This window comes from Canis lupus, chromosome 18, assembly GCF_011100685.1.
Source record: "Canis lupus familiaris isolate Mischka breed German Shepherd chromosome 18, alternate assembly UU_Cfam_GSD_1.0, whole genome shotgun sequence".
NCBI lineage: Eukaryota > Metazoa > Chordata > Mammalia > Carnivora > Canidae > Canis > Canis lupus.
In genome coordinates, this window is record NC_049239.1 from 34,008,923 (window position 1) to 34,023,759 (window position 14,837).

General features: G+C 59.3%; 1 protein-coding gene across 2 annotated transcripts in view; it reads left to right on the forward strand.

The window, feature by feature from the left end:
- Window positions 1–14,837, forward strand: part of ABTB2 (ankyrin repeat and BTB domain containing 2) — a 166,956-nt gene that overhangs the window by 126,299 nt on the left and 25,820 nt on the right. For both annotated transcript variants that reach the window (XM_038563048.1, XM_038563049.1), the window contains one exon: window positions 3,762–3,975. In XM_038563048.1, the coding sequence (XP_038418976.1) occupies window positions 3,762–3,975 (214 nt within the window). The remainder of the gene's footprint in view (window positions 1–3,761; window positions 3,976–14,837) is intronic.

Here is a 14,837-nt window from a genome sequence, read left to right on the forward strand (position 1 = left end):
TGTTTCAGGTCCAGCTTCAGAGGGAACTTGGGCACTTGTATTTTTCTCTGTCCCTCCCTCCCGTGTAAAGGTAAATGGGAAAGAGGAGAAGATAAATAAAACTAAGCATTTCTTTTTAAAGGTAGTCAGATGATGTGGGCCTCGTTTTGAAGACAGAGGTACATTGCTGACTCTTGCGTGCTCTTTTTATTTGGTGGCTCATACCGAGGCTGGGACAGACAAGCCCACAGCACCTCCAACCAAGGCTCTCATGATTAGCAAGCAGTGCAGGCTTGCTTTTCCCTGCCTTGTGGGCATTTCTGGACTTCAGACTAAGGTGTCCTGGAGCTTAGGATCAGCTAATTCTCGAGTACAAGGACCCTTCTGGAGTGGCTCTGAGCGCCCACCTGCACGAAACCAAGAGAGCAGGCCAGTCTGGACCATGACTTCTCAAATCAGCTCTGGTGAGGGGGGAGGGAGTGCAGATTCTCTGCCCCACCCCATTACAGACTTGGTAAAACAGGATAGAAATTTCTAGAACGTCTAGAAAAGCGAAATCAAAGACATGTAAAATGCAAGCCAATTTTTTTTTTTTTTTTTTTTAAGAATTGTTAGACATAAAATCATTTTGTCAGATTGCTGGGGGACTTTTTAAAGCTCAGTTTCCATTTCTAAAATTAGCCTGTTGTGACCCAATAACGAACGGTAACATCCCAGACTGCAGACCGGTCCTGGGGCACAGACCGCACTCTCACGGAACCCTGGCCAAGAGCATGTGTTTGCGGTGCAGGGTCCCCAGATCGAGTCCCGGCTGTTCACTCACACTGGTGCAACCAGGACAAACCGTTTAACTTCTGCGAGCCTGTTTCCTTGCCTGTAAAGTGGAAATACCTCCTTCACGACAATCCCGTCTTGTGAGGATCAGAGGAGTCTCAAGCCTAGACCATAGAAGGTGGCAGGGAGGGAGATCGCCCTGGGGAGAGAACCCAAAGTGAGCAGCCTGCCCTGGCGGCAGAGCAGTGAGGGTTCTAGACGTCTGGTCGGAGCTGTCTGCAGGCCTCTGCTGCTTGGGCTCGGAGAGGCTGGCACACAGCTGGGCCTGGACCTCGGAGGCTGCAGACCTGCATCTCCAGCTGCCCCTCGGCGGTGACCCCACCTCCCCCCAAATTTTGGAAGGCCCCTCTTTGTGCCTGGCTTCCCTTAAGGGAAGGCTTAAGGGCCGCTTCTTCCATTTCTTCCTTGATTTTCTTGCCTGCATCCTGGCTGGAAAAGTGCTGCCAAAAGGGTTCTACACCAATAACAATAAAACCATCATAAACCTAATTAACGATAATGGCTTTTACCTTGTCAAGCCTTTGAAGTATTTCCACAAGGTCTCTCTTTGATGCTATCGGGAACTCTCTGATTTCTCCTCCTTGTGGTCCTGTGATCCTGCCAAAAGTTATGACATTTTGACCTGGAGAAATAGAAGCCAGGTTTCAGCTTATTGCAGCCAGCTCTGCTGCTGCGAGGCGGCCTGGCCTGGGATGTTACCGATGCCAGTTTCTGCCACCCAGGAGCCCGAGGGCAGGGCTGGGACCTAGCATTTCAGGGCCCAGACTCCTCGTGTCCTGGGAAATGTGGGGCAAACCCTGACTGCATGGGAAAAATTCCTGGGAGGAAGAGCACCACGGGAGGTGGTCCGTAGGATGGAGGAATAATGGCAATAGGACAGTAATAGCAGTGGTCTTGTATTTCACTTTTCCAACTACTCTGTGCCAAGCATGATACTTATTATTTATTTGAATCCTCACGATTTTGAGGTTAGATACAATTATTCCATTTTACAGATGAGGAAATGGAGGCTCTGATGAGAAACCTCTATAAGGTGCTTGGTTGGAAATAGAGCCCCGATCGGAAGCCAGGCGTGTCTGGCTGTGGAATCTGTGCTCTCATCCGTTAACCGGGTGATTCTCTAACCTCACTGGACACGAGATTCACCGACAGAACCTCTACAGATTTTATTTTATTTTTTTTAATTTTATTTTTTTTTTTAAATTTTATTTACCCATGATAGTCATACAGAGAGAGAGAGGCAGAGACACAGGCAGAGGGAGAAGCAGGCTCCATGCACCGAGAGCCCGACATGGGATTCGATCCCGGGTCTCGAGGATCGTGCCCTGGGCCAAAGGCAGGCGCCAAACTGCTGCGCCACCCAGGGATCCCCAGAACCTCTACAGAATAGGACGCCTAGGTCCTGCCCAGACCAATTAAATCCGAGCCCTGGGGATGGGAGCCAGGTGTCCGTAAGGCATTGGCAGCCACTCCCGGAGGTGTCCAGGCAGCTAAGCTACAGTCGCAGGGACGAGCAGAGTCAGGTGTGGAGCGAGGAAGGTGGGGGAGGCATGGAGAGCCTAGCGGAGATCTCCAGTTCCGGGGCTGTCATTTTCCCTGCTCGGAAGCCAGACGCCCTTGCGGAGGCTGGCCTAGGAGACCTTGGCCGCTGATGGGCTCAAGTCAGGCCCCACCGGAAGCTGTATTTTAAAATGAGGTGAACGTGGAAGGCTACTTCTGCAGCCTGTAGATGTTTGCCGGGCACCCCTCCTGCAGCGGACCCCGTGTGGGGAGCTGGGGACACGGGGCAGCAGAGTGCCAGACTCACAGAGGCTGCAGTGGAGGCCAGTTGACTACGTGAGCTGGTTCTGTGACAAGTCGCATGCCCTTCACCAGACTCCAGCCTGTGGGCCTCTCTTGCTTCGTGGCCAGCCTTGTCCAGAGGCCTTCCCTGGAAGGGGCTGTCCCTAAGGAACTGCCCGGGTGAGGGGAAGCTTGGCCCACAGGCAAGGCCCCAGTTCTCAGGCCTGGGGAGAATGGAAGGGTAGCCACTTTTCCAGAACAGAGGGGCCCGCAGGTGTCTGGGGCTGTTTGGCCCATCCTGTCTCAGCATTGTGGTCTCACACAATGATGGGACATTTCCTGCCCTGGGCGGGTGGGAGACTGAAAACTTGACTTGGGCAGAAACACAGCACAGGATATGGGGACCCAGGGACCCCACAGACGTCAGTGGGTCAGGCCTGGGTCACAGTTCATGGACTTTGGAGTCAAAGACGCCTGCATTCGAGTCTAGGCTCTACCATTTACTAGCCACAGGACCTTGGCTGGTTAAGCTCGGGGCACTGCAGCCACCCTGTGACCAGGGGAGCGTCGGGGGTGGGTGTTTGTTTACCAGCTAGGTCTCACTTTCTTCACCTGTAAAGTGGGGATACTACTTGGCCCCAGCATTAAAAGGACCAAATGAAGTCCTGTTTCTGGGAAACTGAACTCTGGGCACGCAGTTGAGCACTCGGGGCTGGTGGAGGCGGTCGTGTGACCCGATGTGTTAGACATGGAGGGACCTTCCCCGCCCAAGCACCTGGGCTTTGCACAGGGTGGCTCAGGGGAGGGTCACCGTGCCGCCAGGCGCTGGGTGTCAGAGGCTGGGCCTCCCTTGGTCAGGGAGCTGGGGAAAGGCCCACGGGCGGGTGGAGGGCGTGGGGATGTCGAAAGAGAAACCACATTAGCCTAAATTCTGGAGGAGACCGGCCCTGCCGAGGCTTGAGCTCAACTGTTCAGGCGAGACTGGCAGTGAAAGGAAACGAAATCGCTACTGTGCGTCTCGGTGACAGTGTCCGCCCCCGCCTGTTGGCTCCGGGAAACGGTGATTATGCACGAGGGCGAGGGGCACCGTGAGCCACGAGCAGTAGCCGTGGACAGGTGAGCGTGGGGGACTCACTTGGTCTTTTCCCTCCCGCCCTCCCCGCCAGGTGACCTAGTCTCCCGTGCCATGCACCACATGCAGGGGCGCCACCCGCTGTGTCCCGGCTCCAGCCCCGCCCGCCAGGCCCGCCAGCCGCCCCAGCCCATCACCTGGTCCCCCGACGCCCTCCACACGCTTTACTACTTCCTGCGGTGTCCACAGATGGAGTCCATGGAGAACCCCAACCTGGACCCCCCGAGGATGGCCCTCAACAACGAACGGTAGGGGTCCCCCCCAGCCCCACGTGCGCGCCTCCCAGCATGCTCGCTGCCCAGCAAGGTGAGGACAGGGCCCTGGCCTGGCATGCAGCGGCAGCTTTCACCCCGGGTGGAGGTGGCCCTGGGGTCGTCGAGGCTCAGAATGGATTTTGGCTTCTGTGTCGGGTGTCCCAGCTCTGGGCTCCCCTCCTGGGCCCTCTCAAATTCAGTTGCCCCTTTTATAAAAGACGGGTATTCACACCTGCATGGAAAGGTGGTAGTGAGAACTGAGTGGGTGAGGGCTCTGAGAAAAGGCGCTTAGGGCAGCGTCCGGGTGGTAACCGGCCCCCCGTCGATGGTAGCAGCACCTCTTGTGATCACAATGATGCCACCGTTCCCACTGTGGGAGGGGGCTGAGGCATGCTTTGCCCTGTCCACTCATGTTATAGGCGAGGACGTCATGGTCCTGGCAGGTTAGTGGCTGAAGAGCTGCAGGATCCGGGTCTCAACCCTTCCCCAGCGGGGAGCAGGGCCACTAAAAACAGATGTGAAGGTTTTGCACTGCACAAGGGGACCCAGGGAGGGGCACGAGTGGGAGACATATGCAGCGTCAGGTCGGCCTGAACACAAGGTGCCTTTTCTAGTTGGTCTTACTCAGAGGGCTGCCTTTTAAATTTTTTCTCCCTAGAGAGGATGCTCTTTTTTTGTAATTTGCCCAGAACTTCATACACGCTGGCACGGGCCTTGCCTGGTGGTCGGGATCTATCCATGGGCTCAAGAGTTGTGTGCTCACAGGTGCCAGGAACCAGGAGACTTGCCCTTGGTTTAGAAAGACAGGGAGAGAGCCCGGGAGGCGGAGGGGCATGGGGAGGGGGGGGTGCTGCCTGGTGGAAGGGATGGCCACAGCCTGGAAGGGCCCCCACCCCAGCCGCCGGTTGCCTTCGAGAGGTGTGGGGTGTCATCAGCTTTGTGGTCCTCACACCTGCTCCACAGCCAGGCCCACCTCTCCGCTGCCCCCGCGGTCACGGGTCAACAAATGCGGGGTGCCCTGGTTCGTTCAAAACAGCCATCGTGACTCTGGGAGAGCCCGCGGGCCCGGGGTCAAGCGGCCTGGGTACAAACGGTGCTCGGGGAGAGCTTTGTGCGAGGCTTCGGCCCTCCCTGCGCCTCGACCTCCTCTGCCGCAAACGGGGTGGAACTGAAGCAGTCGAAGGATTGAACGAGGATGAGCGGGCGTTTACTGAGCACCGGCTATGCCCTGTACGTGTGCGCTCGTTAGCGTGCACGCGGGAAGTGGGCGCGTTTCACAGCCCCATTGCACGGATGGGGAAGTAGAGGCACGGAGGGGTCTGATAACTTGCCACCACTGCTGTGCGGCACTGTCCTGCATGGAGCAGCGGCGGCCGGGTGACCCGCGTGGCGGACTCCCAGGGAAGGCCACCACAGCCGTTACTGTGGCCGGTGTCATTGGAGCGTGGTCGTCTCGGGGACGGACGGTGAACGGAGGCCCAGGTAGGTCACCGTGGGCCTGACACAGCAAGAAGGCCGCGGGCGGAGCTGCGGCCTCCTGAAGGAAGCGCCCGGCAGGAAGGTGGAACCAGAGCGCGGGCCCCAAGACACAGCGGCTCTGCTTGGTGGAGAAGCTTCCAGAGCTGGCCGGGAAGGAGGAGGGCCAGGAAGCCGCGCTGAGGTGGGGCGGGGGGGTGGGCTCACGTGCTGTTTGGAGGTCCCCAGGGCGCTCCCCTCCCCCGAGGGAAGGGGGCTGGGGAGGACCGGAGCCGCCTGGGGCCCGCGGCCGTGGCAGGCCAGGGAGGGGCCCCTCGGGGGTCTGCGGCTGCCCGTGGCTTTCCTCCCGGGAGAATTCACAGCTCCGGCTCCCGCGTGACCGCCGTGGTTACCTGGGCGTGATCCTAGCAGCCGGCCTTGGGCGGCAGCGTGCACGCGCGCGTGTGTGTGCGTAGATCTCTCATTATTTAAAAACCACACTGTCTGTGGCGCAAAGAAATTGGTAGCGAAGGCATTTTTCCATGAATCATTTCAAATGAGTATTAGATACATGAGGAATTGGAACCACCGTCAGGAAAAAAACGTATCCAGACATTTTGGATTTGGGCACGAAAAGGAGGACACCCTAAAAATACCCACTGGCAGACAGCCTGACAGCTGTGTGGTGGCCCGGCCCCCGGCTGCTGAAGGGGCTCCCGCCGCGCCTGGGCCCCGTCTGACGGGGCAGGCCCCGGGGAGCCTGGCCGGCCTTCCTGGGGGCCACCGGGCTCACGTTCCACAGCAGGCTGAGCCACGTGTCTCCTCCGGGCACCGCCACTCGGGTGTCCTCGCCAGAGCCCTGGGGAAAACCTCCTCTCCGTGCACACAAGTAGCTGGAGCTTGCCAGAGCTCCGGGGAGACAGAGCTTGGCTTGAGGGAGTCTGGGGATGGCGGGAGGGCTGGCTGTCCCTCTCTCCCTCCGTCACCCCACTTCATTGACTCTTGCAGTTCCTCCATCTCCCCTGTGTCAGGAGCGTGGGGGCCGAGGCCACCAGCCCGGACCAGGCGGGGCCTTCTGATTCCCCGTGTGATGGCGGAACGTGGCTGCTGCTCAGGGATTGTTTGCCTTGGGGATTTCTGGGTCTGTGGGGATTGGGTGACCTCTTGCACGTGGGCTAAGGAGCCCTTTGGTGGCGTTGATGGTGCCGCTCGAGTCTGTGCTCACAGATTTCTGCTTTGGGGGAAAGAGCCTCCTCCCTTCCCACTGGGGGCCGTGCAACCCCATCCGTGCCGATCAGGGGTGGGCCTGCCGTCACGTCCCGTGTGAAGCTCATGGAGGCCTGCCCTGCTCCACCACGTGCTGCCTCTGCGCTGCTGCCGGACGGGCATCGGCATCTCCCCGGGAGGGGCCCTTCCCCCCAGAGCCCCCTGCTCTGGGTTGGAGAGGGGAGCTGCAGAAATAGTGGGAGCCCAGGGTGGGCAGGGGCAGCTTTGCCAGGGACAGGACGGCGCTCTGACATGCCTGTGTGTGCTGCGCCAGCGAGCCAGGGGCCCAGGGGAGAGAGCCAGGGGTCTGGTCCAGCCTCCCACGCAGGCCCCTCCACGCTCCAGGCTCCTCACCTGTAAGATGGGAACGACGGGGGTAGCCAGCTCTTCCTTCGAAAGGGCTTTTCTCTCTACTTGTGTTTCTTCCGTGCCCCACAGATCAGCAAGGTAGGTGCTAGAATTACCTTCATCCTACAAACAAGGGCACAAGGCCAGCTGCTGGGTGGCAGAGCAGGGATTTGAACCCAACTTCTGACCTCAAAGCCCTTGCCCTGCACCATGCCCGGCTGCTCAGCCCCGCTCCTAAAGCTCTCAAGGCTGCCCGGGTGGGCCTTGGCCACTGGGGCCACCTCCCCCGGGGCCATCCCTGCCCCACCTGCCTCTCCAGTCCCAGGATCCGCGCCTGGCCGCCCTGGGAGGGCCTCACAGATGGGAGCTCCCCGCACCCTCCCCGAGCGCCTCCCCGCCTGCAGCCCTGCATCGGAGGCCTCGGCGAGGCGCAAGGCAGGGTCTCACACACAGGATTAGTCACAGCTGCTGCCCTGCAGGGCATGTCATCACCCGAGACCAAGCCTGAAAAGTGAAAGAACTTGCTGTCAGAGATCCAGGGTTGCCCATGGAGATGGGGGAGCCTCCTTCCCCCGAGGTCTGGAGGAGATTGGGCAGCCATCTGGCTAAGTGTGGGCCTTGCTAGTCGCGCCCGGAGGCAGAGGGATGAACTAGGGGGCCGAGCATCCTGGGTGGGAGACCCCTCCTCGGTCGTCCTCCTGCTGGGGCCGGGGGCCGGGGAAGCGGATGCACGGGCAGTGGGCGGGGGCACGCTCGCCAGCAGAGTGCAAGCCCAGCACGCGGGGGAGACACAGGCCGGGATACAGAGGGGGCCGAGGTACGCAGGAGGCAAACCAATTTTCTGCTTCAAAACCTCGGGCGCTGGAGGGCCCGGGCTCGGCAGGTGGCGTCCCCAAGTGCCTCTGAGCTGCTGGCGGTGGCAGCAGCGAAGCCAGACCTCGGAGGATGAAGTGGGAGCCCTAGGAATGATCGCAGGCCACCTGTCCACAAACTGCGTTTGCTGGAGCCCCGGCCTTGTCCGTCTCCCCGGCCCCGCCTGGTGCCCCTTTGTCGGGGAGGCACACTTGGGAGGCCTGGGGGCCCAGAGGGGTGTGGGAGCCCAGCCAGGGCTTGCTGGAGACGGGACCTGAAGCGCCTGGCGTCAGGACTCCTAGCGTGCCACGGCCGGGTCTGAGGAGGGACCTGCGGCCAAAGACGCGCCTCTCAGATCGGACTTACCGCGGACTGATTTTAGAGCCAGGAGGTCCCGCCGAGGCCCGGGTCCTGTAGACCCCTAGTGTGTCGTCCTTACAGCCGCTGGTAAGGTGTGGGGTCCAAATGAGCTGACATTCCTAACCTTCTGGACGGTACCTAGGACACGATAAACCCTAGATATCAGCTACTGTGATTCCTTTTTTTTTTTTTTTTAAGATTTTATTTATTTGTTCATGAGAGTGTGGGACTCCATCCTGGACTCCAGGATCACACCTTGGGCTGGAGGCAGGCACTAAACCCCTGAGCCACCCAGGCGTCCCATTATTTTGCTTTTTTCTGCAAATGTGAGAGACCTGTTTGTTACTCCTCAATTTAGCGAACGTGACTTTTTTTTTTTTTTAAGATTTTATTTATTTACTCATGAGAGACACAGAAAGGGGCAGAAACATAGGCAGAGGGAGAAGCAGGCTCCCCCCGGGGAGCCCGATGTGGGACTCGATCCCAGGACCCCAGGATCCCATCCTGAGCCGAAGGCAGGCCCTCAACCACTGAGCCACCCAGGTGCCCCAGCTACTGTGATTTCTTACCATGATCATTTGTACTGGGCAGAGGGAACAGCAGGTGGAGACCTTGTGGCAGGAGAGACCGAGGGGGGCAGCGTGGTAGAGAGCAAGGAATCGGGGTGCAGGACAAAGCTGCAGGGGAGCCAGGGCTGAGCGGGCCCAGATAAGGAGGAGAGGGCTGAGCTGTGACCTGCAGGGCCCGGGCCCTGCCCTCCAGCTCGGTGCTTTCTGGTGGCTGGTTCGCTTTGCCCTCGCTGCGGCCTCCCCCCTCAGCATCCGAACCCCTCTGAGAGCCCGGGGAGCAGAAGGCACTGGGCATCCCTTCCCGCCCTGCTGGCCCCAATGCCTGCAGGAGAGGCAGGTGCTCCTCCCGAGATCCGCCCGACGCCCCAGCCTGGAGCAGCCTGGGATGTGGTTCTGCAGCAGCAGACAGGCTCGGGGGACACCGGGGACCCACAGTGCCGGCCTGGTACCCGCGTGACGTGGCGGTTCCCCGAGAGGCCCCAGGGCCTGCACGGAGGCCAAAACCCTTGTCCCGGTGAGACCCGGTGGAAGACGGTGCGAGTCTGGCCCAGCTCTGGGCTGCTCCGTTCCACGTCTGGCTAGCCAAGAAGTTTCCAGCAAGAACGGACACCGAATTTGGGAGCGGGGGGACCAGCAAAGGAGTCGTTACAGGTCCCCCCGCTCTCCTGGAAGTGCACGCCGGTGGTTCTAGATACCAGCCAGGGGGAGAGAGAGTCCATGAGCCTCTGGGGTCCCCCTGGAGGCGTTCTCTCTCCAGCAGGATGGCAGGTCGGCTCATCTTTCCAGGCCTCAGTTTCCCCGTTGGGAAAATGGTGAAGGTAAGACGGCGGCTGGCAGTAAACGAGGTAATGCCGTGAAGCCCTAGCTCCGTGCCTGGCACATGAAAGATGCTCATCGAGTGGCGGCTGCCACCCTCCCCCTCGTCGTTATAATGGTCAGAGCAGGTGCAGAGGACAGATTTGGCACCCGGAGCAGCCTGGCTGTGTTGACATGGAATGGCGTTTCTTAAATTGTGGTTTTCAAGGGGTCTGTGCTGTGACCTAACACGTCGCGGCTACCACCAGCCCGCCACCGCCTACGAGCCCCGCGGGGACGGAGGAGAGCCAGCGTCTCCGGAGCTCGGGTAAAGTGGCGGACACCGTGGTCACCGGCTGACCTAGGTCCTCACGTTCCTCCCCGCACGTCTGTGTGTCAGGAAGAGACAGGAGCCAGTGACACAGATGCCTATTGTGACTGGGTCTCTAGCCTACTGACGGAGGCAGAAACAAGACAGGAGACCCCCAAAAATGAGCACCTCCCCCCGACAGTGTAAGAGGCAGCCTGCTGCGTGGTAACGTGAGCCACAGGTCAGCCCTCGGGCGTGGCAGCCCACTGGGTTCGGTCCTGGCTCTGCCCCTATGGACCCGGTGGCCTCAGGCACATCATTTCGCCTCCATGCCTCGGTCTCGTCTTAACAGGGATACAGGGGGGATTGAGCTAATGTACCGAGAGCCCTTAGAGCAGCTCCTGGCACGCGGGGTGCTGTCAGCATCGCCACCGTGTTCAGGGGGATCTCGGGAAGCCCGGAGGAGTCGGGCGGCCTTCAGAACAGCCTGGGGTGGTGCCCGGGCTTGCAGGGACAGCCACAGGAAGCTTGGGACAGGCCGAGTGGCACGGGCAGCAAAAGTCACACGAGGACTTAGTTGTCTCAGAGTGTGTACTTCGCGACAAAATTGGGTCTACATTTTTATTTATTTATTTATTTTATTTATTTATTTTTTTTGGGTCTACATTTTTAAATCACAAGAATTAGTGGGAGAGAATTTGGGTTTTGTTTCTTCAGGTTCCTACCGACCGTGCATCTAGGCAAATACGTCGAGGTCGGGGGCAGCTCTCCAGGAGAGAGAAGGACATCCTCAGAGGTGCCTGAGGGTCAAGTCCGGCTCCTGCCGCTCTGAGGCTGGGGTCTGATTGAGTCCGGCTTCCCATCTGAGCCTCAGTTTCCCCGTGTCAAGTGAGGATCACCTCCTGTGTAAGGTGACCGCCTTTGCTGGCTCCTCTGCTTCCCGATCCTGCCTCCCGCGGGCACTCCCCAAGTTGTGGGGAGATACCCCCCATACGAGTGAGGTACAGAGAGAGGACAGGCGCCTCTGTTCCATTCCAGATGCGGAAGGGGGGCTGTCTCCCCTCCACCGAGCACTTTACATAAATAGGAAGCGCCACGGATAGGCTGTGTGCTCAGCCTGAAGAAGTGGGCTCGTTAATCTTTTGCTCAGCTTGCGAAAGTATTTTCTTATCAAATAATAGAGATGATGGCAGCGGGGGCTTTAATGCTACTGACTTAGGGTTCCCTTAAATACCATTTCAAGAAGATTTGCAACGTTAAGCTCTTTTCTCTCTTTCCCTCTCTCTCTTTTTGTGCATTAAATTTCCATCTGCTTACCCACAGTGGAAGTAAAAGAAATCAGAATAGCTATTGGGTGAATTAGTACTTGTTTCCCTGACGCATCCAGTAGCCTCCGAAGTGGCTTGTTTGCGGTCTGCCTCGCACGGGGAGTGGGCCCACTCCCGCCCGGTCCTTCCGCATCACTTTACTCACCACTTTTCTCCAGAGCACCTTCCTCTTCCCGATACTACCTGCCCACCCCTCCCCAGCTCCTCACCTTCCAGAATGTACCACCCAGTGGCTTTGTTCCCGCTGTGTGCCCCGCACAGAGAGCAGTGCCTGGCATGTGGTGGGCTGTTAAGTATGTTGTTCAGTGAGTGAAATAGGAAGTAGAGCCTAAAGGTTGGACTTTGGGCAACTTCCTTCATTCCTCTGGCCTCAGCTTCTCTGCTTTAAATGGAAAATGGCTTGGGGACACCCAGGCGCCTCAGTCGGTTGAGCGTCTGCATTCAGCTCACATCATGATCCCGGGGTCCTGGGATCGAGTCCCGTGTCGGGCTCCCTGCTCATCAGGAGCCTGCTTCTTTCTCTCCTTCTGTAGCTCCCCCTGCTTGTGTGTTCTCTCTCTCTCTGTCAAATAAATAAAATCAGGAAGGAAGGAAGGAAGGAAGGAAGGAAGGAAGGAAGGAAGGAAGGAAGGAAGGAAGGAAGGAAGGAAAGGGAAAGGAAAAAAAGAAAAGAAAGAAAGAAAGAAAGAAAGAAAGAAAGAAAGAAAGAAAGAAAGAAAGAAAGAAAGAAAAGACAAAAAAGAAAAGAGAAAATGGCTTGATCTTCTTCCAGAGGTTCTTGTGGCCATCGTGTGAGGTAACATGTTTAAAGGACTTAGCAGCACAGAGTAAGCTCTTCATACCTGGTAGTTGCCATTATCCGTGTAATTACTGTTTTTGTCAACCTTATGAAAGGCCTAGAAAAACTAAGTCGTGTTGAGTCCAGAAACGATGGTGAATTTATTGATTTGTTTTTTTAAAGATTTTATTTGTTCGTGAGAGACGCAGAGAAAGGAGGCAGAGACAGGCAGAGGGAGAAGCAGGCTCCCTGTGGGGGAGCCCGATACAGGACTTGATCCCAGGACCCCGGGATCACGCCCTGAGCAGAAGGCAGATGCTCAACCCCTGAGCCACTCAGGTGCCCCGACAGTGGTGAATCTAAAACATCACATGTACTCAGAATGCACGTTTTCTCAGGGGGCCTGGGCAGCTCAGTTGGTTAAGCGACCGACTCTTGGTTTCAGCTCAGGTCATGATCTTGGGGTAGTGAGATCGAGCCCTGTGTGGGGCTCCATACTCCACAGGGCGGCTGTTGGACATCCTCTCTCTAAAATAAATAAGTCTCCTAGACACACCCGCATCCCTGCCCCTGCTTCCTTTACCTCAGCCCTGACGGAAGCCAGGGCGCCAAGCAAGTGACCGAGAAGATGAAATAGACCAGGTGTCACAAAGGACCAAGTGAGGACGGTTTTGGACAGAGGCGTGTCCAAACTTCAGATGCATCACAACCTACTGCCGAGGGATTTAAGAAAACTTTAGAAACTGGATTTCATCCACCCACTGGTTCAAAGACCGAGCAGAAGACGGAGGGTCAGACAGTGTCTGCACCCAGTTGCTGGGGTACCCAGGCCCTTGCTTGCTGGTTGGCCCCGGCGCCTCCACGGGATGGACTGTAGTTACTAGGTTTCAGCTGGGACGTGAGACCATCTGATGGGCTGGAAGCATCTGGTGAGAGCTTCACGGCCTGTAAGCGCTTTACAGACACGGCCGCTCCGGAGAAAGCTGTTCCCGCCCCCATTCACAGATGAGCAGACCGAGGCCTGGAGAGGGGCACAGGGGCAGCCAAGCTCACGGCTGGGACGAGGCCGAGCAGAGCTCAGGCAGGGAGACGGACTATAAGAAAACAGTGTTCACACCATCCAGGGTGCCGTGTCCCCCTCCCGTCCCAGGGGACAGGGGACAAGACCCCGGGGGCCGGGCCTCGGTCGGCACCGCCTCTGCCCAGCGTGACTTAGGCAGCTCGCCCTTCCTCAGCGCAAGAGTTCACTGGCTCAGGGTGGGCAGCCTGGGGACGGGCGTCTGTCCAGCATCTGACGAGGAACGAGCCAGGGATTGGGGGCAGACAAAGGAAGTGGCAGTGCCAGATAACGGGGGATGGAGACAGGGCAGGATCCTGGCCCTGCCTGCCGTTGACAAGTGCCGCCGGGGGCTGCCTGTTGCGTGTGACTTCCTGCCCCACTGTTGGGGCCACCGGTCCCCACAGAAAGGGAGACTGGGAGGTGGCAGGCCCAGGGGCTTCATTCACTGACAGTCTTTGTAACGGAGCCACGATCGCCCTTGTCTGTAGTATCTCCGGCATCCCGGGAGCCTCGGTGTGGGAAGTCCCAGCTCTGCGGGGCATGGACTTCGGGGCTTAAGGGCGGCTTCCAGGGCTGAGCCGCTGCCGCCCCGGCACTGAGGGGTCGGGACAGCAGCTCCGATGACGTCTGCAGTCGGGCCCGCTCCTACCTGCCTGCCCGGCACCCCTATGGATTCCCCTCCGCCCACAGGACCGACCACCCGGGACCCGGGACAGGACAGCCATCTGGGACTTGCCCCCGCTTTGCTGCTTTAATATTGGACATTTGCGGGGACAAGTCTCTCCAGAGGTCTGGAGAACCCCCGAGGCCCCGGGGCCCAGCCCGGCCTCCGTTCCCTGCTGGCTTCAGGGCTGGTGAGGCCACCGGTGCAGAAGCTGGAGCTTGAGGGGGGCCCGGGGAGCCACCGAGGCCTGCCTTCCGCCCACCCTGCCTGCTTCCCGAGGTTCTCAGCCGGCTACGGGGCTCCGAGCATCTTGCGTGTGGCGGGTCCTTTTCGAGCCGGACAGAGTGCCAGCGGCTAGCTTTGTGACCTTGGTCTGCGTCCAGACCCCTCAAAGCCTCGGTCTCCACGTTTGTAAGATGCCGAGTAATAATGAAGCGTGGCCTGCGGGTGGCCGCGGTGGCGCTCGGGGACTGTGTGCACGGCGGCCCGCAGCCCGCGGCCCTGCCGCCCAGGAGCCAGCGCCGGTGTCCTGGACGCGCAGCTGGGTGCCGTGTGGGCTGCAGGGTGCTGGGAGCCGCCCGGCCCCGCTCTCGGGTCAGGGACGACCCCTGCTCCTCTGCCAGGCCTCGCGGGCTCTGGGCCGCCCCCAGATGCCTCTAGAAGCCGCCGGACCGCGGAGCCGGTCACCTGCCTTGCCTTAGACTGTGGAGGAAGGGGCGGCAGATCTCGGCGGCGCTACTCCGCTGGAGCCAAGCAGGACCGCCAACCTGACGCCCTAAACCGGGGACGCCCGGCCCCGAGTGCGTGAGGTCAAGAGGCAGGGCCGCCGGCGCGGGGCTGGAGGGCTGGAGGGGCCTTGCCGAGGCGCTCCGGCACCGGGGAGACCCGACGTGGGCTCTGCCGCCGGCGCTTCTAGTGTGCCTGGCAGCGGCCCCCCTTGTCCAAAGTGCCCGGCTTCGGTGACAAAACACGCGGTTACTCACCTAAAACTCGTCCCTGACGTGAGGGGGTCGGGGAAGGGCCGTTGCGTAGGGACGCGGCCTGCGAGCCCGGGGCCGGGCGCACAGCGGG